This window comes from Kogia breviceps, chromosome 2, assembly GCF_026419965.1.
Source record: "Kogia breviceps isolate mKogBre1 chromosome 2, mKogBre1 haplotype 1, whole genome shotgun sequence".
NCBI classification, from domain to species: Eukaryota; Metazoa; Chordata; class Mammalia; order Artiodactyla; family Physeteridae; genus Kogia; species Kogia breviceps.
In genome coordinates, this window is record NC_081311.1 from 9,973,722 (window position 1) to 9,998,675 (window position 24,954).

Genomic DNA, 24,954 nt, shown 5'->3' on the forward strand with positions numbered 1-24,954 from the left:
ATTTTGCATTGGTCAGTGGCATTCTTTGCTTAGATGTTATATTCTACGTTTTCTCAAAAGGATATGACTTAAATAACTTTAAACAAGGCCTACATAATAAGATAATTCATTATTAAAATGGACCCAGGGCTTTTTCAAGGAAGAAGAGAAAAATCCATGTTGTCTGGCACCTGGGATCATGTTTTGCTTAAGTGGGAACTGGATTTGTCTCTTGAGTCTCCTTGCAGCTTAGGCAAAAAGGGAGGTATCTTGGCTTGTATAGTTTTCACTCTTTGGCCAGAGAAAGCTTGCGGCCTGGACCACTAGCACCAGCGTCCCTTGAGAACTTACTAGGAATGAAAATTCTCAGGGCCCACCCCGGACCCGCTGGATTAGAAACACTTTGGGAGTGATTCTGATGCACAGTAAGCGTGAGAACCTCTGGCTTAGGGATTCACACGTGCAGATCTGCTTCCAGAAGGAGTTTATCGTTGGAGATCTTGTCGGTAAAACAGCGGGTCATAAGGCGGGTGAAGGTGTCTTCCGCTGTCGTTTGTACCAGCCTTCTAACGAGGTGGTGGTTACCATGGCGATTTAGTAATAAAACACTGGTCCATTACAGCACGCCCCTCACTTCTTCTTAGTTCTTTGGCTCTGGCGGGAGAGGCAGCGGCCCTGACAGTGATGCAAAGGGTCTGCTCGGGGCCGACTCCGGGCCGGCTGCTGGTTCAGTCAGTGCCCCCAACGACCAGATTAAGGTGGAGAGAAGAGTTGTTTGTGTTTTATTCATTGGGAATTGGCGATTCAGTGAGCCGAAAGCAGAGCTGCAGTTCAGTCAGAGGCCTGTTGCATGTCTAATCACGGCGCACCTCTGCCAATACGCAGGGTGATGACGGGGGTGAAGGGAGGAGGCCCGCACAGTTGTTTACGGCCCTAAAGCGGTACCCGTGTGTGGGAGCCACATCGCACTCAGCGCGGTTCTGTTGGCACACCTGGGAACTGCGTCGTTCTGGTGATCAGTCCCCTGCCTAATAGCGTGTTACCCGGAACATGCAGGAAGTTATAAAATGTAACAGCAGGGTAGGCTGAATGAACTGAATCTCTCTCTGAGGACTCTCTTTTCATCCTGAATACTAGGCCTGACTGCTCCGTGCCCAGGTAGGGCCAGGTAGTAGGGTGTTGCATTTAAGGAACGCCAGCCCACGTTGAGTGAATTGCCGTGCCTTCACCTTGCAACCAGGGTTCTTTGTAATTAGCTCTCGAATGACACCAACTCTGCCCCGAAGTGGGTGCTCTGCGGTGATTAAGGGCTGGTGTTAGCTGTACCAGGCAGATACTGCTGTCGGGAATTGCCTCTGTTTGGAGCCTGTGAAACATTAGATGCGATTTAAAGTGATAGCAGTTCTTAGCTGGCTGCTTGGCCTCTGCCATCTGGTAGTGTGATTAGGCTCGTCTGATTCACAGGTGCAGCCTGGGGCGGCTGAGATTAAGCAGCTGTGGCCGGTGCGGACAGAGGAATGCCATGGCCAGGGTAATTGGCAAGGCGGGGAAGGGGATGTTGCCATTAAGACAATTTTTTGCCACCTCGGGTGTCAAATGCCTGACCTGATTAATAGGGAAAATTGTAGAAGCACCGAATTCTTTGCATTTTCAGCCACCTGGAAACCACTCATGTGTCCAAATGGATTCCTCCGGTGCCTTCTGATTGCCTGGAGATGCCACTGGGGTGTGTTTGAAAAGTTCCCCTTCAGTGAAGTGAACAGATGATGCTCCAGTAACCCTGTGCTGACAGTGATACTTCTGAGCTTCTCTGAGAAGGGTTTTTCTCTCTTAGGATTGGTCTATGTTACGTCTCCATCCAGTGACTCCAAAAATAGATTGTAGGTTACTCTCACTGCTGGGATTCTTGTTTATCTAATTTTGTCAGTTAGCTCTCAGAAGGCAGGCTTATCTGCCTGGTAGAGTTCTTCTTAGATTCCGTACAGGGTACAAAAAGTATGGTAGTCAGATATAATGGCAAAAAGAACAGTCAAATTTTAAGGCAGGATTATTGCATTTTGGCTGTGAAACTGGTATCCGTTAACCTCCGGGTCCGATTTGATTTTTGTAGGACTCTACTGCAATGTTCAGGTTGATCTGAACTCTTACCTCATCCTGCGAGACCCAGCTCAAAAGTGGGCACCTCTGTAGAGGATTCCCTTGTTTACACTGGGCGATTGAGTGGCTTTGACTGTTGTTCACGGGTTCTGTTGTATCACAGGTAGTGTACATTGTATCACGTGTAGTATCACGTAGTATCTCAGACCTACCTTTTCTGGTAGATGGCTTCTGGAGGGAAAGGACTAGCCTGGATGTTGAATGAATATTTTGTGGAACTACCGTCCTCACGTATATCTTTTACGGATCCCATTTAAAACAGAGCAGCGTTCAGGTTTGGTTTGTACATTAAGAGAATAAGCTGGTGTTTCTCAAAGAGTATCCCTTGGAACCCTAGTTCAGCATAATTCTCTGCCAAAAATGAGTTGTACTTTGAAATGAATTTGGAAAATATCTCATACTGTGACCTTTCTTGAAGACTTACAGTGTCTATCAGCCTGTTACAAGCCCTGAGAAGTTCTGTAGTAAAACATCTGTTTCTTTTTGTCCTTTCGCAGGGTTTTCCAAACTTACTGACCATAAGACCCTTTTTAAAATATAGCATCTGTTAACATCCTGCTGCACGTGCTTGGAAAAATCCCTGCAATGGGCTGATTGATCTGACTCCTCCTCCTCCCCTTTAAGTCAAGTTCTTCCATCACAGATGTGAAGGGCATTCTCCGGTCCTATTTTAGCAGCTTGACTAGCTGATGACCTCACCCTTGACCAGTGCTAGACGTTTCCCTGAGTGGAACAACCTTGTGATGTCACTATAAGCCCGGCTGCCAGGAAACAATGCTGCTGCATATGCCCTTTGGTGAAAGAGACTTTCTCCGGACAGAAAGTTGTGATTTCAAATGCTAATTTTTTTTTTTTTTTTTTTTTGCGGTACACGGGCCTCTCACTGTTGTGGCCTCTCCCATTGCGGAGCGCAGGCTCCGGACGTGCAGGCTCAGCGGCCATGGCTCACGGGCCCAGCCGCTCTGCGGCATGTGGGATCTTCCCGGACCGGGGCACGAACCCGCGTCCCCTGCATCGGCAGGCGGATTCTCAACCACTGCGCCACCAGGGAAGCCCTCAAATGCTAATTTTTGAAATGCATCCAGGTTGAAGATTCTGAAAAGGTTCAAGCTTCGTGCTTTAGCTTAAGAAAGCATAACTTCACTAGTCCTTGCCTTCCGTAGGTACTAGGTACCTTAAGGGGTTATCTGGTGGCAAATAAACAGACATGTCTGTCCATTTTTTTCGAGGTACTTTTTATCACCTCCGGCTTGTGTTGAAGTGATTACTGTCTCTGGAGAACTTGAGACTGACTTCTTGGGAAAGGCATGAGTAACAGAAGTTTCAGGTTGGCTGCTTAACTAGAGGGAATTCATAGTAAGACAGCCGTATCAGGTGGAGTGGTTCTTTCTATGGAGTGAAGAGACAGGAGGTAACTTTCCATTTTGGCTTTATTTTCGTACAGACCTGCAGCTGCCCATCCGCCATATTAGGGAGAAAGGCAATTTTTTTTTTTTTTTTTTTGTAAGCAACTGGGGAAAATGAAGGTTCTTGGCCAGAGATTCTGAACTTTCATTGATAGACCTGCTGATAGTAACAGTTCGCCGTCTCCTTGGCTCTAAGTGGGATTTTCCTTGGAAGAGATCGTATCTAAGTTGGTAAATGCTGGTTTCTTAGTTGTGTTGAAGTTTCCAGGAACTGAAGAAAACAAATTTGTAGAAAGTGCACCAGCTGCCTAAAGTTTTTGAAACACCTTTGCGGTGAAAACCTCATCACAAGTCGGTTTGGGTGTTTTATCCCAAAGGCCAGTGGTGCTGTCCCATCCATTCGGCCAGATTGAGTGTCTTTCCTTTCTCGGCCTCCCCTCTGGTCCAGCAGCATCACCGGCCACTAGCGGGTTCTCTTTTGAAGGCAGAGCCTGGGAACTCCCCCAAGCAACTGGTCTCCCAGTGGACTTAGGCGTTTCACATGTGGGTCACTTGCCTGGTGTGTTTTCATGTATTTCTTATGGAATGCCTGGTTGGTCAGCAAGCTGTTGTTTTCTTGAGATTTCTCCAATAAAGCCCCCCTGAGCTCCACAGTCACACCTTCACTGACATCCCCATATTTTGTTAGACTTGTCTTCTCTTTCTCTGTGCAAAACTGAACACAGATGAACTGCAGTCTACTGCAAGGATGGGGTAGAGCTCTCAGAGACGTGCCTCCTTGCCTCCTCAGGGGTCAAAGCATTGAAATGTCCTGATTAGTGATATTTTTAAAGGCACTAATTATAGACTTAAGACAGAGGCCTTAGTGAGGCTTTGGAGAGTTTGTGAGACTTAATCTAAGAGCTGAAACAGGCTGTTTTTTTTTTTTTTTTTTTTTACATCAATAAAAATACAGTTGGCAGTCATCAGCGGCCACAGCTCACATAAATCTTGAACTTTTGACTTAATTACCATGGGAGAGTTCAAAGGGCAGCATGGAGTGGTTGAAAGAGCACTGCTCAGGGAGCTGGAGACTTGGGTCTAGCCTCAGCCCAGCCTCTGGCCATGTGACCTTGATCAAATCACTTAACCTTTCTGGATGACATTGATCACACCAGCCGTCGGGCCAGATGGTCACTGAGGTCCCTTTTGGTACAGTGGTAATTTGAGTCCATGTTTTTCCTTTAAACCACCAGGCTGTATTCTCTCTATTTGGTGAGAGAGAGAGAGAGCGAGCGAGAGAGAGAGCGAGCGAGAGAGAGAGAGAGAGAAGACCATAAACCTTAGATGTCAGGGTGGGGATACGTAAGAGTTTTTGTGGGAGCTGGCTCAGCAGCCCATGTTTTCTCCTTAGGTTTAGGTTGGAGGGTCAAAATAAATCCTCTGATCCTATCATTTGTTGACAGAATCAATATCTGTGTAGAATATAGTTAGATACCTGGATAGAATGTTAGAACTGGGAGGGACCTTATCAGAACATTCAGTCCAGCTCCCTCATTTTATAGCTCAGGCTTTTAACAGTTGTCTGTCCATCCATCCATCCATCTGTTCAATAAACACTTGAGTGCCTGCTTCATAGTCTGAAGGTGGCTCGAGCTGTACGCTCCAGGTGACCTACCGTTACTGGTCAGCAGACATCGAGAGGAATATATTTCAGTCTAGGAACACCCCGGGCGTGGAAACAGACATAAATAACCAAGAAGATGGTGGACCAGAGAAGGAGTGATGAATCTTTATTGTGGGATAAAGGGGGGTTAAGAAAGGCTGTGTTGAGGGCACGTTGAAGGAAGTTTCTGTGAGGTTATAAATCCACTTAACCAGCCACAAGTTAAGAGACTCCTGTTGTATTAAATTAAAATTCTACTTACTTGGTATTATTGCTAATATACAGTATCTGTTTCAGTGTAGAAAATGATGATGAGTAAATACGCTAAACCTTGATGGTGGGCTTGTATTCATTTATTTATTTTGGCTAGGTCTTACTGTTCCCTTAACTTGCTCGTTATTAGTATTTAATGACTAAGAGAATGTCGTCCTTTTGCTACCTACTGCAGCAGAAGATTTCAGAGCGTCAGAGCGGAAGGGGCCATACCTATCATCTAGGTCAACTTATTTACTCCTGATTTAAGTATAATTCATGTTTCATGCCATCAGGGGTTTATACCACGATTCCGTCTCTATTAAATGTATCCCTGAGATTATGTCAGGGAAGGTGTACAAAGTGGACGCCGTACACCTCCTTCAGGCAACACGATGTGGCCTTGGCCGTCCGTATTGAGCATCTACTGTGTGCTAGAGGCTTCTCTGCTTTTGTAGATCATTAATTTGTTAAGTGAGTCCCTCCCCCAGATGAAAGTTGTTAATGCTGTTCACAGCCTCGGGAGAGAAGAGGCCTCATTAGATGGAGGAGCTTTTTAGGAGCCTGGTCCCTGTTTCTCTCCAGCTGCATTGTAGTTCTTGGGGTGGGGACCCTGGCATTTCCATGTGTCCAGACTGCAAACATAGCAGGAAATATTGAAGACAGGAAGGGTTCTCAGAGGGCATAGGCCATTGATGAAGGAAACACAGCAGGGCTAGTCCTACAGTGTAATTATTTTTCTGGACCTTCCAGATTCTTCAAGTTTTCCATAAAACTAGTTTATCTCAGAAAGAGCTGTTGTAAGAAAATAAAATAACTCCTCCCCTCCAGCATTATGTTCTTAAAAAAAGTCGTGAGCTTGACATCTTAAAGGAAGGCCTCATCATGAAAGCACATCATGCCTGTGTGATATTAGCACCCAGGGTGGCGTTGGACACGGGGTTGGTGGTGACCCATCACTGCCACTCAGGGAACCTCGAAAACTTGGCCTGACGGCCCTTTTTGTTGAGTCAAGCTTCACCATTATTCAGAAAAAGCAAATGTTTTGAATTCGGGTTTCCAGTGACACTCGTGTAGGTGATTGGCTTCTACTTTGTTGATTAGATTTCATGGTGCCGCACCCACCTGCGATCTCTGAGCCTTTAGATGAGAAACATGGTGCCCACAGACTTTATTTTAAAAATTTCTTTTTCTGGTTTCTTATTTTTTTTAAACATCTTTATTGGAGTATAATTGCTTTACAATGTTGTGTAAATTTCTGCTGTATAACAAAGTGAATCAACTATACGTATACATATATCCCCATATCCCCTCCCTCCTGCGTCTCCCTCCCACCCTCCCTATCCTAGCCCTCTAGGTGGTCACAGAGCACCAAGCTGATCTCCCTGTGCTATGCAGCTGCTTCCCACTAGCCATCTATTTTACATTTGGTAGTGTATATATGTCCATGCCACTCTCTCACTTCGTCCCAGCTTACCCTTTCCCCTTCATTGTGTCCTCAAGTCCATTCTCTACGTCTGCGTCTTTATTCCTGTCCTACTCCTAGGCTCTGATGAACTCTTTCTTTTTTTTTTTTTAGATTCCGTATATATATGCATTAGCATACGGTATTTGTTTTTCTCTTTCTGACTTACTTCACTCTGTATGACAGACTCTGGGTCCATCCACCTGACTACAAATAACTCAATTTCATTTCTTTTCATGGCTGAGTAATATTCCGTTGTATATATGTGCCACATCTTCTTTATCCATTCATCTGTCGATGGACACTTAGGTTGCTTCCATGTCCTGGCTATCGTAAGTAGAGCTGCAATGAACATTGTGGTACGTGACTCTTTTTGAATTAGCCCATAGACCTTAGATGAGAAGCATGGCTGTGTGTCTGTTTTGCACAAGCAGCTTTTTTAGGTGCAGTTTTGATGATTGACATTTCACCCCAGGGAAGTGGCTACCTGCCAGAAATTCCAACAAAATTCTTTCATCCTTGTCCTTCAATAATTCCTCAAGCGCCAAGAAGAAGGTGCTGGTTGCCAGTGTGCTATTGCCACAGGCCATGACCGTACAGGCCCATGTGGCCTGGGGATCCCCATGGGGGTGGCAGTCTCACCAGCAGCTTAGCCCAGTGAGGGAAGAGCAGCACGACGTTCCTAGTTCCGAGCTGCGAAAGCTGAGCCCTGCTTTTCAACATAGGGAACGTGGAGCTCATGCCTATTGGTACGTAAGCACATGTGTGTTGACTTCTTTTTATATAAAAATGAAAAGACATTCCACAGGATGAGGGCAGCTGTAATTGATGGTATCTGAAAGAGCTACTACATTAATATTTAGCTAATTCGTATGAATAGGCTATTGTGTTTACTTAAACAGATAACATGAGTGCAGACACCTGACAGCATGAGGTATGCTTTTCATTTAGGTCAGATTTGTAAAAGTCTTTGTGTAGCGACAAAGCTCATTATTTATTTTGTGCTCTCAATGCCTTCTTTTTTAGTGGCTGTGGATGGATTTTTCTAAGTAGAAGCTTTTAAAATGAAAGATGATTGAAATTGTTTCAGTAGATGCCAGGCCCTGGGAGACTTATGATAAATAGGAATCGAGCACTCCCTGGGGAACCCTCAAAAGAATAGGTGTGTTTATGGGCATTTGACACCCCAAGTCAAGTGGCTACCAAGTTGCCTACTCATTACAGATGCAACTGGATTCAGAGGCCAGAAGGGCAAGCTCTGTTTTCTCCCCCGGCTCCCCTCCCGCCCTCCCACTGGCCTTTCTCTCTCTGGTGCACATGACTGACAAGTTTTGCCTCACTTTGCTCTGCCTTGGCATCATGTCGATACCACCTGTAGCCAAGCACCTTGGCACTTAGATAGGCAGAAGGATAAAGAAGGTACAGCATATGTGTCCCTGTTAAGAAATCCCTGTTTCGCCTTTTATAGCAGGTTTAAGACCTGCTATAAAAGAGCAAAGGGTGAGTCAAAGAAGGGTAGGTGTTCTGGATGCAGTTTTTCCACTTTCTGATTCCACCATGACAGCCTGGCTGTTAAGTGAAGGCCATTGTTACCTCGCCAGGAACGAGCTGTGTCACCCACAGAACAGAGGAGGAAACTTCTAAGTCTGCATCGTAGACGAAGCCCCTTCCTACGCCCATTTTTGCTTCTGGTTTGTGGAGGGTGTGTGCTGTTGCTCAGTCTAACCCTTGTTAGAAATAAGCACGTATGGATCAGTCTTCAAGAATTTTAGTGTTCTAGAATGTTCTAGGATGTTCAAGGCCCTGCTGATGGATGCGTTGGGGGGGGGGGATACAGGGATTTGGGTTACCTGTTTGCTAAGACAGAATCACACACGTGAAAAGTTAAATTGCTGTATAAGATTTCATTGGAAATCCTGGGCAGTAATAATGGAGGCAGCGTGCCTTCAGCCAAGGCTGTCCTGGACGCCAGTCCTGCACATCAGAGAGGTTAAAGGTGTGGATTCCAATGCTCTGGAGGGTAGGTAGGGGAGACAAACAGTGGGCTCTGCAATCAAACTGCCTTGGCCCAAATCCTGGTTGCGCTGCTTCCTAGTTTTGTGGCTGTGTGCAGAGGACTTCTCCGTGACTCATTTCCCCATCCCTGAGCGGGGGTTATGACTGAACTGTGTCAGGATTAATACAGTAAACACGTGAGAGCTTTGGGGGCTTTGTCTGCAAATAAGAAGCACCCAGTCAATAGTGGTCATGAGCCATTATTAGCAGGCTTGAAGAATTTATGGCAGTATTCCCGATTGATGCTGTGACTTTAACTTAGAAAAAATGTCCTTCCTGTGGTAATTGAAAAAGGTGTCTCCTTCTTTGAGTTTGAAAAATCACTAGTGTCCCTGTCTTTGAGGGCTACTTAGAGGGCACAACTTTAAATGTTTAATGGGCAGCTTCCTATTAAGTTACCTGCTTACACATGCTGGTAGAATTATGGCATTCACAACCACCATTGGAGAGGAAAGAAACCTTTTCTTTTTTTCATTTTAAAAATTAAAACATATTTAGTAACATGGCTTGTTGACTTGTCATATAATATAAAGTGCTGGGAAATGAATGATGCCTCCCTGAATTATTTTATCCTACTGAGATAAGTTATACTATTGATTACCCTTTGAAACGCCAATGGATAAATTGATGTGACTTTTGGGCATAACTTGTTTATGTGTATATGTGATCCTTTCATAGGTGTGGTGATCTAAAATGATATATTTGAGGGGGACTCAGCTGTTGTTACGGTATGTGTTGTCACTGTGTGTCTAAAGTAGCATTTTAAAACATGATTCATGAATTTATATTCTGGCACTAAGAACAGGGAGAGAAGGTTCCCTGTTAATAGACATAAACTATAAACTATCAAGCAGCCCACCTCCAGGGACCTTCTGGGAGGCCAGCCGGATCAGACTTCAAAAAATGTTCCCCTAATGTAAATATTACCCAAAGGTTTTGAAAGCGTCGGATCGTTCACATACAAAAGAAAATGATCTTACCTGTTAGGAGTTTAATGATGGAGATGAAGCTATCCATCTATGTACATTATAATGTCATTTTCCAAAACAGGAGCACCCTATTGGACCAACACAGAAAAGATGGAAAAACGGCTGCACGCCGTCCCAGCAGCCAACACTGTCAAGTTCCGCTGTCCAGCTGGGGGGAATCCAACACCAACGATGAGGTGGCTGAAAAACGGGAAGGAATTTAAGCAGGAACATCGCATTGGAGGCTATAAGGTAGAATGAAGCTTTCAAAATATTCTATTTCTTAAATTTTTATTTCTTTATTTTTTTAAGTAGTTAAAAGTTAGCAGGAACTAGAAGGAATATTCTTTTTTAAAAAATCAGTAATTATCATAACTGATCGTTTCCATGTTTGATATTTTTAAAAAATTACCCCGGACTTGCATGTAACTTTAAAGTACAGTCCCCATTTGTGGTGTTCTTTATATGAAGAGAGTTTAGTAGTAGAAGGGTCGAAAGTTGAGAGTCTGTTTTCTATATGTTTTATGGTCTGTAAAACTAAAACTGGAGCAGAATTTGAGAGGTGTAAGTGCAGTTGCCCTATCTGAGCGGGATTGTATGACTAGTGGATGGACTTGGATGAGAGACTGGGGTATGAAATACTACTTATTAAGAGAGAACACTTCCTGGGACTTCCCTGGTGGTGCAGTGGTTAAGAATCCGCCTGCCAATGCAGGGGACACGGGTTCGAACCCTGGTCCGGGAAGATCCCACATGCCACGGAGCAACTAAGCCCATGCGCCACAACTACTGAGCCTGTGCTCTAGACCCCATGAGCCACAACTACCGAGCCTGCGTGCCACAACTACTGAAGCCTGTGCGCCTAGAGCCCGTGCTCCGCAATGAGAGAAGCCACTGCAATGAGAAGCATGTGCACCATAACGAAGAGTAGCCCCTGCTCGCCGCAACTAGAGAAAGTCCGTGCGTAGCAACGAAGACCCAATGCAGCCAAATAAATAAATAAATTAAAAAAAGAACACTTCCAAGATGACAGAGGCAATCTCCCTGTCTTCCATCCTCAAGGATTCTGAAGAGCCCATTACAGAATGTGGTGAAATATAGTCTCATCACTCACTGGGGAGGTTGAAATTGACAACCATTTCCCCGAAGATGCCTCTTCAGGCGTTTGTTTGTCCACTGAGCAAATGTCGATCGAGTGACCTCGTAGCAGGCAGCGTCCTAGGCTCTGGGAAAAGCACGGCCTTAGCTTATCGGGGCTCCTTGTCCAGCAGGAAGGCAGACAAAAGAGCTGGCAATCAAGACACTGATATGGGTGAAGTTAGAAGAGTATGTTGTGCTGTGGATGTGCAGAGAGAAGTGATGTTGGCTCCTTGGGAGACTAAGGTAAAGGAGATCAGGAAAGGATTCTAGGCTGAGTTTGAAGGAAGGTTGTCTCAGAAGAGTGATATGGAAGCTCCAGATCGTTTAGTGTGGAAGGGGAGAACTTTACGAATTTAGTATATGAGGATGACTTAAGGAACCTTACTGTGAAATTCTTTGGTGCATTTGGAACATGAATGGGTGTATCAGTTACCCATTGCCTTGTAACAAATTACCCCAAGACCTGGTAGCTTTAATAACAGCATTTATTCTCTCACAGTTTTCCATGGGTCAGGAATCCAGGTGTGGCTTAGGTGGCCTTCTGTCTCAGGGCCTCTCACAGGACAGCAATCATGGTTTCAGTTAAGGCTGGGGTCTCATCTGAAGGGTCAGTGGGGAAGAATCTGCTTCCAGACTCACTCATGTGGTGGTTGTCAGGATTCACTTCCTTGCAGGCTGTTGGACTGGGGGCCTCAGTTCCTCACCGGCCGTTGGCTGGAGGCCACCTTTTGCCACATAGGCCTCTCCCTAGAGCAGCTGACAGCATGGCAGCTGGCTTCCTGAGGGGGAACAGACAAGACAGAGGAGAGTATGAGGAAGACAGATGTCACAGCCTTTGTAACCTCATCACAGAAGTGCCATCCCACCACTTTTGCTGTTTTCTACCATTAAGTAAGTCACCAAGGGAGGTGATTATTGAGGGCACGAATGTCAGGAGACACGGGGCTCACTGGAGCATCGGAGAAACCTGCACAGTGGATGAAACAGAATATGCATCAACTCAGGCCCCAGATCCTTAGGAACCGTGTGGGAGAGGATTTCTTGGTGGCAGCGCTGTGATACCCGGGAAGACTTTCCTTGATGTACCCCTACCTGTGTTAACACAGCAGCATCACTTTAGATGGCACGTGAGTCCCTGTCCCATACCTGCTGTGCTCAAATGGGGCTTCCCTCCACACTAAGTGCCCTGGAGCCCTTTCCTGAAACACTATACACAGTTACTCATCTTGAAAGGGTTAGTATTTTCGTCTGTAAGAATTTTTGACTTTTGTTTTAACATTGAAAAATTACTTTCTAGAAGTCAGAGCCCAGAGGATAATTGGGAAAGCCTACGAGTAAATTTCTAAGCACACGTGTGGGCAGTTTATGTGTGGAACAGATGTGAAACACATCTGCTGGAAGGTGGTTGCCTTTGAAGCTGTGGACTAGAAATACTTGGGTTGTCTTCTACGACTCCTGCTCGTTGGGGGAAGCAGTAGCAGGAGGGCGCTTTGTCTCTGTGTTCAGTCCTCAGACTGGTACGGTGAGATTGGAGGTTGGCTTTTTTTTTTAAAGAATGAATATACAGAGATTTCATTAGGTGATGCTGGTTGTAAAGGAAGAGTTAACCCACCAAAATCGGGGCCTCTGGGATTGTTCTAACCACCAAACGTTCTCTGAAATCATAACTGATGCAGTTCCAATGATTTATTTAAATACAACTTAAGTATAAGAAGGGTGGTCAAAATCTTGGTGGTTAACTCATTTCCTTCCTTAAGAAAGTCTGGGAAATGAGGGCAAAGGGTCAGTGAGCCTCCAGAAACTCCTGGTCTCAAAATAAATAGGACCAACATCATTGTTATGGGTAAGGAGCTTTTTGCAAATCTGAATTAGTGATTACAAATACGCTGGAAGACTAAGGGTGCCGAATGAGGAAATGCTGCTTGATTTTTAACAGGTGCAGTTCGGTTTTGATTATTGATGAGAACATTCCACTAAATGAAGAGCAGCCATGTTCTAAAAGCGAAACTAGGAACCTTTAGCCTCTTCCCGAGGAGGCACAGATGACCAAAGTATTTTTGTTGTTTGATGTTGGAGTCATTTCTGGAGTGAAAGAGGAACGGAATTTGAGTGTGTGGGGAGAAAAATCTAAACTCTGTTTTGCGCTTCAACGAAAAGGGCAAGCAAAAGGGAGAGTATTACACCTTTGGAGTGGAGGTGGGGGGGGGGTGGGGAGTGCCGGCAGGCAGTGATGAGGGTGCATCTCTTGCCCAGCTGGCCTTTCTCTCTGGAGAAAGAGGCTGGGACGGTGGGCCTGACTGGCCTGGGGGCTTGCCGCATCATTGCAAGGGTAGTCAACCTGGATTCACAACAGTTGCGGCATTGGTCGTTCGTTTTGGTCGTTCGTTTTGGGAATACGGGACAATCTTAGAAATTCCATTGAGCCCAACGGGCTTCTGGGACTTGAAAGGAAAAGACAGAGATCTCTCATCTCCTGGGAAAATGTAGTTACCTAAAGCCTAAGTCTTGCTAATGACGTGTTAGACCCACCCCAGGTCCCCAGGTTCCTAGGCCATGAAGTCACTAAAGGTCACAGACGTGGACTCCCACCTGAGGGCCACCCCCGCTGGGCTGAGCTCCAGGGCAGAGCGGGAGCATGGTCATGATGGGGGGTTTTCGCTCTGGTGTTTTCTTTGTTACCTACATACACTTGTAAAGAACTGTGTCTCTGCACACTTGACTTGAGGGATCCGTATTGTACCCTTTGTAGCTTCCATTCCTCAACACTTCCCCCCAAAGCCGAGACCTCATTGTTCACGTGGAGGGTCTGACTGATGTCCAAATGACCCCTCCTCTCACTCCTGTCCCTTTGCTCTTTTATTTAATGAAGAAGCAAAGTGTCAAGTTTTCCAAGACGTATTTTTCCAGAAAACAAGACCTGAAAGTTTCCACAAACAAAATTGTGATTTTTTTGGTGTGCATTTCTGTGATTTTTTTTTTTTTTTCTCCTTCATAAATCTCATTCCATAAACCATGGCTGTGCTCTAGTGGCCCAGCTTTCTGTCTAGCTCTTTCTACCTGTTTATGGGCTGGGCACTTAGGCCCTGGTCTACTGTATTATGCATATGTGGCCATTGAAGGGAGAAGGAACACAAAAATCCAAAACAAAGTCAAAGAGAGTTATGAAACAGGACAGAAAGCTCATTTTAATTAAAATGGCCCATAGAGCTCTTTGGTATTCTGTGTTTCAGTCTTATTTATCAAAGAACTCATGCTGAGCCATTCTTAGGTTATTAAGAGTCAAATTACTGTTTTTCTTAGCATGTGGGCAAAGGCTGGTTGGATGTTATATAATGACAAAGCATGACTTGAAGCAAAACCATATCTCCCTAATTGTGCTGATGCCTGGGCTTTTTAACATCAGTTAAAAAGTTGGCTAAGCTCTCTGGGCTTCACATCACCTATCCTTAAGATGAGAAGATGGGATAGGAAATCTCTAACGTCTGATCCTTTCCAGCACTAAAACCTGTGATCTAGTAGCATAACCATAGCCATTTTTCATCTTAAACAACAGCACAGATTTTGTTTTTTATAAGGAGGTTGCCTTTAAGGCTAGATGTTTAGTAGGGCTCTGAACAGTGATTACAATTAAATGTAGACAAGCAAGAAGATGACTGAGATAATTAATGGAACACCTCAATTACTAGCTCATTCCTAGGTAATGATTTAGGCATAGAGGAGAAGAACATTCTTAAAAACCGTCTTTCAAGCCACGTACTAACTGCATAAGACCCAAGAGAGATCATGGGATAAAGCTCTCCCTCAACATCGCCATAGAATTGGCACAAGAGCCCATGGCATCCAAAGGTTAGAATTCCCACGGAGCGGCCTGGCAGAGGAGAGGAAGCATTGTAGAGTATGGACTATTAGTTTCCGAGTACATTTCAGGTCCAAGAAAAGACAACTAAAAAATTTATTTTCTTATCACAACCGAACTGGTTGTTTTGATGGTTAGGTTAGATTTACATTTTCTAGGTTAAGTGTAATGCTTAACCCCAAAGTATGTTTATTTGGAAAAATCACTACGAATGTGCTTTTTAATATATTTATATCTGTTGAGCTTTTTTTCGACCAAGACACTTCTTTAATGTCAGATCAAGCAGACTGTGATGAGGCGCAGGTGTCTGTTGGTATCTGCTGGCATGTGTTGTCTGCTCACCTGTGTCCTGACTGTTCCAGGTGTCTCCTGTATACATGGCACCCTGTCCCCTGCACAGCCCAAAGAGGTGGGCACTGTTCTTTTGTCCCTTTTACAGATGGGGCTCCTAGGTGGTGGAGCTGTTATTTGGACCCAGGCAATTTTTGCTCCAAAGTTCAGGCCCTTATTAAACTGCTTTTTTTCAAATATGGTTCCATGTTGTGTTAAAAAAAAAACAACACAAAACACTGTTATGATAAATGAAAGACACGTAGGTAGTAATGTCTTCCCAAGAGCATATAAATATCAGTTGATGCAAGGTATACTGTTGAGAGTAAAGTTGGGGGGAGGGGTATGATGCTGTTCTTCTAGCTTCCATGACCTGTATGAGATTTTTTTTTTTTGGTGTGTGGTAAAAGTATAACATAAAATTTGTCATTTATTTCTAAAACTTTTTCATCATCCAAAATAGAAACTCTGTATCCATTAAACATTAATTCCCTATTCCTCCTTTCCCCAGGCCCTGGTAACTTCTAATCTACTTTCTATCTCTGAATTTGCCTGTCTAGGTATCTCGTATAAGTGGAATCATAGGAAATTTGTCCTTTTGTATCTGGCTATTTCACTTAATATGTTCAAGATTCATCCATGTTGTAGCATGTATCAGAACTTCCTTCTTTTAAAAAAATGGCTGAATAATATTCCATTATATGGACATATCACACTTTGTTTATCCATTCATCTGTTGACGGGCACTTGGGTTGTTTCCACCTTTTAGCTACTGTGGGTGATGCAGCTCTGAACATTGGTGTACTAGTATCTGTTTGAGTCCTTGCTTTCAGTTCCTTTGGGTGTATACCTAGGAATGGGGTTGCTGGATCATATGGTGATTCTGTGTTTAGCGTTTTAAAGAAGGCCATGACATTTTTAAAGAGTTAAGTTCAAAAGGCAGTGGATGCCCTTTCGGCAGTCTGTCCCCAGAGCACCTTTCTGGGCACCGTCAGGGAACAGGAGTCGAAGAGAACAGCGTTGCATTTTATAATTCACTTGCCCCCTCCTCTGGAGAGATCCGTTGTTTACTGAGGAGAGGGAAGAGTTTCTGCCCCTGGTCCTCAAAGATCAGAGCTCACCCAGCCCTGTTCTCTGGAGCCCTCCCGAGAAACAAAACTTCTTGGCGTTTAAGCATTACATTAAACAGGTGTTTGTCTCCAGGTCTGCGTGGTGATAGGAGGCAAGCGGCATGTGCCACAGCCCTTGGCACATGTAAGCTCAGTTTGTATATACACATCCCAGAGGGACGGTTTGGAGTCCCCCAGGAAGCAGCTGAAAATGGGGATCTGGCATGGGCTAGTAGGATTTTATGTATCCTCATGACACCTGGTCTATGTTGAATTGTAGTTCACGGGGCACCTTATGAAGGCCAGGGTTTAAAGGGAGCGCTGTCCTTCTCCATAATTTGAGCCCTGATACTGGTGGAAGGAAGTCTCGGGGGTATTTACCATCATGTGGACATATCACTCCTCGATTTGGCACAGAGCAAAACTTTCCATCCAGCTTCTGGGTGTTTATTCTGTTTGTTATTGAACACCTGGGTGTTTGGAAATGTCCAGAGTTTTTTGCAATGTGGAAAGCAAACATCCAGGTGACAGCTGGGTCTTTGACCTCTCACCTTTCACCTAGGTGTTTTGGTGTCCTACCAACTCAGTCGACATTCCCAGTTGTCAGCTGAAGGCTAGGGGGAGGCTTTAGGTAACTGAGGAATTCCGAGAAAACCTGTCTGGGCCACCTTTTGTCTTTGCAATGACAGGGTGTAGAATGTTAGTGGATCCAGTTTTCGGATTACAAGTAAGAAGAGAGTTGAGGCCCTTAGCTTCAGTCTGCTTGGTTTCAGTATTGAAATGTTATTTTTAGAAGTTTTTAGTGAACATAGTTTTGAAACCCCATGCTCTCTCATTTTGTGCCTTGGCAGATGAAAAATCCTGAAGAATTCCACAAAGACTTAGCCACAGGGAGGAATGAAAAGGAGGGATGGTGCATGTGTTGGTCACTGCAGGATTTCTGTTCTCCATGGCTTGTGTGGTCCGTCTGCCAAAGAGTTACACATGCAGTGGTTCTGCCACAAAACAACTACTGCCCTAGGGATTAGTTCACTTTTTGTGTTGTGTGTGTGCGAGATTTGTGTTTACATTTGAGAAGTGAACATGAGAGCAGAGTAAACATTTTTAATCCTACTACTTAATTACCTAAAGTATATCACTAACAATTTAGTACATTTTCTTTCTGATTTTACCTTGTATACAAGTCATGCTTACAGGTTCAGGCCTATATGCACGTAGAAGGTTGTGTGTGTGTGTCATGTGTGTGTCTTGTTTGTGTGTGTGTGTGTGTGAGATTTGTGTTTACATTTGAGAAGTGAACATGAGAGCAGAGTAAACATTTTTAATCCTACTACTTAATTACCTAAAGTATATCACTAACAATTTAGTACATTTTCTTTCTGATTTTACCTTGTATACAAGTCATGCTTACAGGTTCAGGCCTATATGCACCTAGAAGGTTGTGTGTGTGTGTCGTGTGTGTGTGTGTGTGTGTGTGTGTGTGTGTGTGTGTATTTTTTACAAAATGGAATCATTGAATATACATATTTGCATTCAGGCTACTTGTTTTCATTCATCAGTAACTATTAATGATATTTTACCAGGACTGAACATAAGAATACCTCATTCTTTTTAATGGCTGCGTGCTATTCTTTTGGAATAAACTGTTCATTATGAATGAGTCTCCTGTTGATGGGTTCCAGTTTTTTTCTGTTACAAACTGTGCTTGACAAGCAACAATTTTATTATGTGCTTTGAAGTAATCATGCTCTTTTCTGTGTAGGCAAGATTGCTAGAAGTGGAATTAACTGGGTCCCCCCCCAAAAAAAATGTGCGTTGCTAATTTTAATGGGTACTAGCAAATTATTTTACAGAAAGATTTTTCTCAACTTACGTTATCAATTTGAGTTTCTATTTCCCTCCACCCTCACTGAGGACTCAATGACATTGATCTCTCTAATTTTTGTTAAATCAACTGGTGAATAGCAGTGTCTCATTATTGTTGTAATTGGCATTTCCCTGCTCCTTAATGAGGTTAAGCATCTTTTCATATGTTTTTTGAGTATTTACATTCCCTCTTCTGTGCAGCCAAAGATGGTTTATGTTCATTTGACCTAAGTGGCAGAAGAAATGGAGCATTGAAAAGCTGAGGAATTGAGAAAAACGTGTTGAAGATGACATCTTACGTTTTTGTAGTTTCTTTCGGTGTACCCGGAATCTGGGTATGGAAATGGTGTGTTTAAAACAGCACAGAAATCTTTGTGCCTCTGTTCCCCATCTTTGTAGAGTTACTGTTTGTAGTCTCTTAGCTTGTCATTAAGCAACCAATAATTAATGGTAGGTTGTCCCCTACAAAAGTGTCAAATAGTCTCCCTGTTGGAGGCTTCCAAGGGCGTCCACTGGAAAATGCCACAGCTCATGAAATTTGGGATTGGTGGTATGTCAAGGAATCAAATACTGGAGCCACGGTGTAAGAAAATAAATATTAACAGCCCTGTATGGGGCAATATTGATTTGAGTACCAAGGTCTCTGGAAGGGCAGAAACACCCTGTTTGGTAAATGGCTTTCTCATTGTGAAAGCATTTTATAAATGTTAACTTATTAACGTTATTGCCGTGCATCTCTAGGAAGTAAATATCCAGGGAGCACATGCCCTCGCAGATCTTACGTGGAATGCCATAGCCCCGACGAAAGACTGGAGCTGACCATATGCCCTAGGGTTAAAAAAAAAAGGCAGTGGCGTGCGGGGCTGTATATGCCAAGATTTAATGTCTTGGGCAGAGGCAGACCATGCCCTGCCCGCACAGTTCAGGTTCAGCTCCATTTGGAATCCACTCTGTGCCAAATCTGGATCCAGGCACAAGAAAGACATTGACAGTTTGGATGGGGTCCAGAGACAGGCACTAGCCATGATTAAGGGCTTATGGGCGTGACATTTGAGCAGGGGCTCAAAGAACTGAATATTTACAGCAGGGCTAAATGCTGGATTACGTGGCTTGGTGACATCGGCCCGAGTTACCCTCCACGTGACTGGTTCCTCAGAGGCCAAGAGAGTCCCATTCCTGATATTCCTGAGTGCTTATGGAGAGGGAGGGAGGGTCTCATTATGGGCTCATCTGCCTCGAGTTAAATCAAGGAGCTAGCACCTGCCTTTTCCATGCTCTGAGCCTGCAGCTCCTGGGTAGCCCCCAGGGGGCCCAGGATTTCGATAGAGAATTCTTAAACTGGAGATTTTAGCATCCACATCTTCTCCTTTTTCTGTACGTCCCTTTTATACATTCTGCAAAGAAGGTGCTTATCCCAAGAGGAGACACAGCCTCTTGTTCTGGTTCCTCCTAAAAGTCGGTGGCCCAGCCACGAGCAGAAAGTGAGTCTTCCCCAGTATACAGGGCAGACTCTCTCCATTGTAGGTCTGATGACTTCAAGTTCATTTACTGCCAGACGTTTCACCTGGGACAGTGAGACGAACGCCCCATCACCAGCTCTAGGACCTTATACTGAAACAACCTCCATGGTTTACGGGGGGGTCGTTTTCAGGCAGCAGCTGAAGCAAAGTGAATGCTCGGAGTGCAGTCTTAGTGCGGGGCTTGTAGTCTGTTGAGAAGAAGAATCCAACCTTCACCCCCATGATGCTTCCTAAGACTTAGTGATGACCAGCAATCTGGTTTTTGGACTCAGCGTCAGGAGCTGCACTCTGCAGTGATGGCTTGTGCTGAACTGAACGGCTGACATGAGAAGAGTTGTACTATCGCGTGTTCTTCTAACCTCTTACCTCGGTTGGCTCAGCTTTTCAAAGCGGACAGCTGCTCTGCCCTCCCCTTTTTATAATGGAGCATTCACGAGACGATTTTCTTTATTCTCTGATTTAGTTCCTTGAATCACTCATGTGCTCGCACAGGCTCTGCTGGCATTATCGGTTTTTTATGTGATTAAGGCAGAAAACACTTGCAGTGCTCACGGAATCATTCAGAAGGTCAGTTGGAATTCCTGAAATAAGATGAGTAGGCCCTGGCTTTTTATTTTTTCTTTCCATTTCTCCAGAATGCCTTGTCCAAAATGCCTTTAAAGAATGATACGGATTTGGAGAGAAATATTAAAGCCATGAACCTGAAAGATGAAATCTGCATGTTGGCCTTGATAAGGAAAAATCATGCTTGCTTGAAAGCCTGAGTCTATTGAAATACTTTGAAAGCAAGGTGGAAACCTTAGAATCTAGTCTGTTTGCATGTTGACAGAACTAGGGTAAGAATCACAATAACTTATTTTCTCATGTGCTGCTTATCTTTGAAAAGCCTCAAGGAGTTTGTAAACAGATGGATGTACAACTGAAGTTTCCTGAGGATCCATTGCTCCCGTATTTGAAATTCCGAGTATATCTCAGGAACATGTAGCGTCTATTCAGCCAGAGATGGGAGGGGCAGACCTATGTTACCAGCTGAAACCTCTTCAGATGTCCTGACAGCATCTAAGCGCTGTGGGGGGAAGGATCTAAGAGGACTTCAAACCAGAAGCTTCCAGGAGCAATAAGAGCACCTACCTTGAGGGCTCCTTGGGAGAGTTAGGGTTAAATTAGCCGAGGTGGAAAGGAGCGCTCAGGAAAGTGCCTGGTTTACAGTACGTGTTCACTGGCGTTTGCTCTGCGTAGTTCCTTGGTGCCGTAGGGTTTGAGGGCTCCCAGTAGACGAGCGGTCTGAGGCCCACCTGCCCTGGGGCACTGATACTGTGGGTTACTGTTAGGTTCTCCGGCCACTTGGCAGCTCCTGGAGGACCCCTCTAGGAGCTGTCCTGGAATCTCAAACCCATGACAGTGACAGACCTACTGCAAACACTCTTTTTTGTATCTTAACATGACGATGTCACCTTGCCAGATGTTCACCATGATGATAATTATTGTTTTCCTTTGTCACCAGTCTGAGTATTTATTATGAGGAAAATTTAGAATTCAGGTGATTCTTCTCTACCTTCCTTGTCTCCCTCAACTTCTTTTTGTTTTTTTAAAATTTTTAAAATTTATTTATTTTTTGCGGTACGCGGGCCTCTCACTGTTGTGGCCTCTCCCGTTGCGGAGCACAGGCTCCGGACGCGCAGGCCCAGCGGCCATGGCTCACGGGCCCAGCCGCTCCGCGGCATGCGGGATCCTCCCGGACCGGGACACGAACCCGCGTCCCCTGCATCGGCAGGCGGACTCTCAACCACTGTGCCACCAGGAAAGCCCTCGACTTCTTTTTAAATCAAGAAAGCAAAGCGCCTGATGTTCTGTACTAAGATTGTTCAATAACCACCTTTACTCTCATCTTTGCAGGTACGAAACCAGCATTGGAGCCTTATCATGGAAAGCGTGGTCCCATCCGACAAAGGAAATTATACCTGTGTGGTGGAGAACGATTACGGGTCCATCAATCACACGTACCACCTTGATGTTGTTGGTGAGTTTGCTTCTCCCCGAGTGGCAGCCACGTGCCAGCCTGCTGCAGCTTTACTCATTTGAAATTGTGAAAGTGAGTCTTCTTTCTCCCCATGCTTTCAGGAGACTTGGTTTGTTTTCATTGTTTCTAAATACACGCTATCGCTTGGGAAGGATTCTTCTGTCATTTGACAATGTTCTGTTTCCTGATTAGCTGAGTTTTATGTGTTTTGCGTGATCCTCTTGGCTCCCAAGCATCATCTTGTGTAACGTGGATGTGGTGTGAGATGTGCTGCTGTTCTGGAAGCTGAGATTTCTCTGCAAAATGTTAGTGTGTGCAGGGAAAGGTACAGTTAGGCTGTGGGAGAACGTTGTTTCTGAAAGAAGGGCAACGATATAATGCTGGCTGAAGAGTAAAGGAAAAGGTATTATAATGACTGAGCTTATAGCTGGTTGGACCAAGGTTAACGTCAAGGGACCCTCCAGTCCCATCAGAAGAAAGTCATTAGACACTACAAGTTCAACGTCTATTCCTAGAAACTATTTCTTCTGTGAAAAGGGAACTGTTTTAATGGGCTTATGAGTATTTTTTAAAAATCAAAGTGCTTAAATAAGCTATTTTAATGAAATATCTTAAGACAACATAGCTTGTTGTCCTGGAAACTCAAATTTCTTCCTAAGTCTGGTCTATTATGATGGGTTTTGTTGTAACTGATGAAGAAAGGCTGTTTCTCTGTCTTGTTGGAGGATTGATAAACTTACACCTAGGAGGTGTCTCGTTTCGGGATGGTGGGCTGAGACCTTTTCTTTGTAGAAGCCACCTTTTGTCTTTGCCATCTACCCTGACTCTCAGTGTAGCCACCTGTCCTTGAGTCCTTGCTGTGGCTTACCTAATGGGTTTGCACGTCCCCACGTGCAGGTTGCTGACTCCTGCTAAAGTCTCAGTCTCACCTTGATTCATTTTGCCTTAGTGTGACCCTCTGTGACCCCACAAACTCATGCCCACCCACTGGGCACCCATAAACAGAGGCCTTCCGCCATCATTTCCTGTGCATGTGCCCTTAGTATTATTTCACATGTGGGCATTTCTTCTCCTTCAATAAAATATATAAACTCTTTGAGGAGAGAGACCCCATAGATATTTGAATTGCCCAAAGAGCCATTAAAGAAACTTTGCAAGAGCTTGATTAACCAAATTACATAGATGTGGTTAATTGAAGTTTTAGGTTAACTGAAAATTAAATAGAAAACCATTTTAATTTTCCATCAGGTTAAATTAAATCCATAAGATTTAATTCATGCCTTAGAAAGCATGATACAGTCTTTATCTCCACTGGTAAGTGTTCAGTGAAAAAAAGCAACATTTTGTTATTCGGAAGCCTTAATGTGAAATTTGAAAGGATTTTGTATAATATAGATTCTATAGATATTCATAAAAGCCTGGGTTTTGAGAGCCTTCTTTTCTCACAGAGATATCTGTGGAGTGTTTCTCAGTGGAAATTACCGTGTACAGATATTTTACCAAACAAACGCAAAGAGAAGTAACACTCAAACATGAGAAGGAAATGGTTAACATTAATGTTGGCATTGACGTGTCAGAAGTCTATTGATCGAAGAGCACACGACTTGGACTTCCCTGGTGGTCCGGCAGTTAAGACTCTGCGCTTCCAATGCAGGGGGCGCAGGTTCAAATCCCTGATCGGGGAACTACGATCCCACGTGCCGTGTGGCGCGGCCCCCCAAAATAAATTAATTAAGGAAAAAAAAAAAAAAAAAAAAAGAGGAGCGCACCACTTGGATTTCACTTTGGGCCTCGCATATCCTGAGTTTGACACGAAAGTGTTCCTATTAAAGGAAAGGAAGTTTGGGGGCTAAAAGTTCTAAATAGTTAATTTTGGACAAAAGTCATTTACTGTGGGAATAAAATCATTGTGCTACAGCAGTCTTTGGGGATCCTGACTTTGCAGAGATCTACAAATCATTCATTAAGATTGGTTGGGGCCATTCCAGGAATCAGGAGTCATACCTCGGCCACTTCAGCCGCGGGCTCTTGCTTATAGCAGGTTTTAGGTTGAGTTGTTATGTAAAACGTTCAAAAGCCCCTCACCCCACCTCCCCTTTCAGCTTTCTGGCAGCTCTTCTCTGTGAAGCCCTGAAATCTCTCTTAGAGTTTAGGGTTGGATTTGAATTGGGCTGCTGAATAATGGAATTGTGCTGTCTAATGTTAATCCCCTGGCAATCAGTCTTGTTGAAAAGAGCGTATGATTCAGTGGTGTAATGTGGAGGGAGGGTAGTGTATGGAGTAATGCAGAGAAAGGCCTGATTATGTCACAAATTTGGGAGATCGCCCAGCTAAACGTGGGCCAATAATGACACAACGCTGGTGGGGAATATCCATTAAAGCTCAACCCCAATAATTTTCCAAGCCTTGAACCTTCTTTATAAATAGAAGCCAAAAGTCAGTGGAGTATAAGACATTTTCAGGAAAGATGGAGGTGTGAAATACTCTCATCTTTGCTCAAAACCCTAGTAATTGCTTTGAGAAGTGGTAATAAAATAAGAATTGAGTCAGCTGAAGAGTCTCAGGCAGACTTACAGGGCTGGCAGACAGTCATCCTGAACATCTCCGCAAGTGGAAACAAAAGGGATTCAGGCCTGAACAGTGAATTTCTGGTGGCCTGTAGGTCCAAGTTTAATACATGGCTGCGTGATAGCAGGCTCTCAGCTACATCTCTGTTTGACAGAATATCAGAGACTCTTTCCCAGAGAAAGTGAAGTCCTGGGCTTCCCTGGTGGCGCAGTGGTTGGGAGTCCACCTGCCGATCCAGGGGACGCGGGTTCGTGCCCCGGGTCCGGGAGGATCCCACATGCCACGGAGCGGCTGGGCCCGTGAGCCACGGCCGCTGAGCCTGCGCGTCCAGAGCCTGTGCTCCGCCACGGGAGAGGCCACGGCGGTGAGAGGCCCGCGTACGGCAAAAACAAAAAACAAAACAACAACAAAAAAGAAAGTGAAGTCCTGTCCTAGTTCCCATTCTCCGAGGTTTTATTTTTGTTGCTATGATACATAGGCTTGTAGTTTGGATGTGACGACGCATCAGACTGGGTGAGACCTTTTTATTGAAATTCTTCCTTGGAAAAGCATTCCCATAAGCACTTTAATATAAAAGCTGTGTAATTTAAGTGACATTCTTGCGTTCTGGAATTAAAG

At 44.4% G+C, this 24,954-nt stretch overlaps 1 protein-coding gene across 13 annotated transcripts in view; it reads left to right on the top strand.

Moving 5' to 3' along the window:
- The window catches only part of FGFR2 (fibroblast growth factor receptor 2), a 127,720-nt gene that overhangs the window by 36,067 nt on the left and 66,699 nt on the right, over positions 1 to 24,954 (top strand). For all 13 annotated transcript variants that reach the window (XR_010838801.1, XM_067024510.1, XM_067024509.1 and 10 more), the window contains 2 exons: positions 10,010 to 10,179; positions 21,645 to 21,768. Coding sequence is in view for 12 of the 13 variants with exons in the window: in XM_067024510.1 (XP_066880611.1) it covers positions 10,010 to 10,179; positions 21,645 to 21,768 (294 nt within the window). In the remaining variant the exon portion in view is untranslated. The remainder of the gene's footprint in view (positions 1 to 10,009; positions 10,180 to 21,644; positions 21,769 to 24,954) is intronic.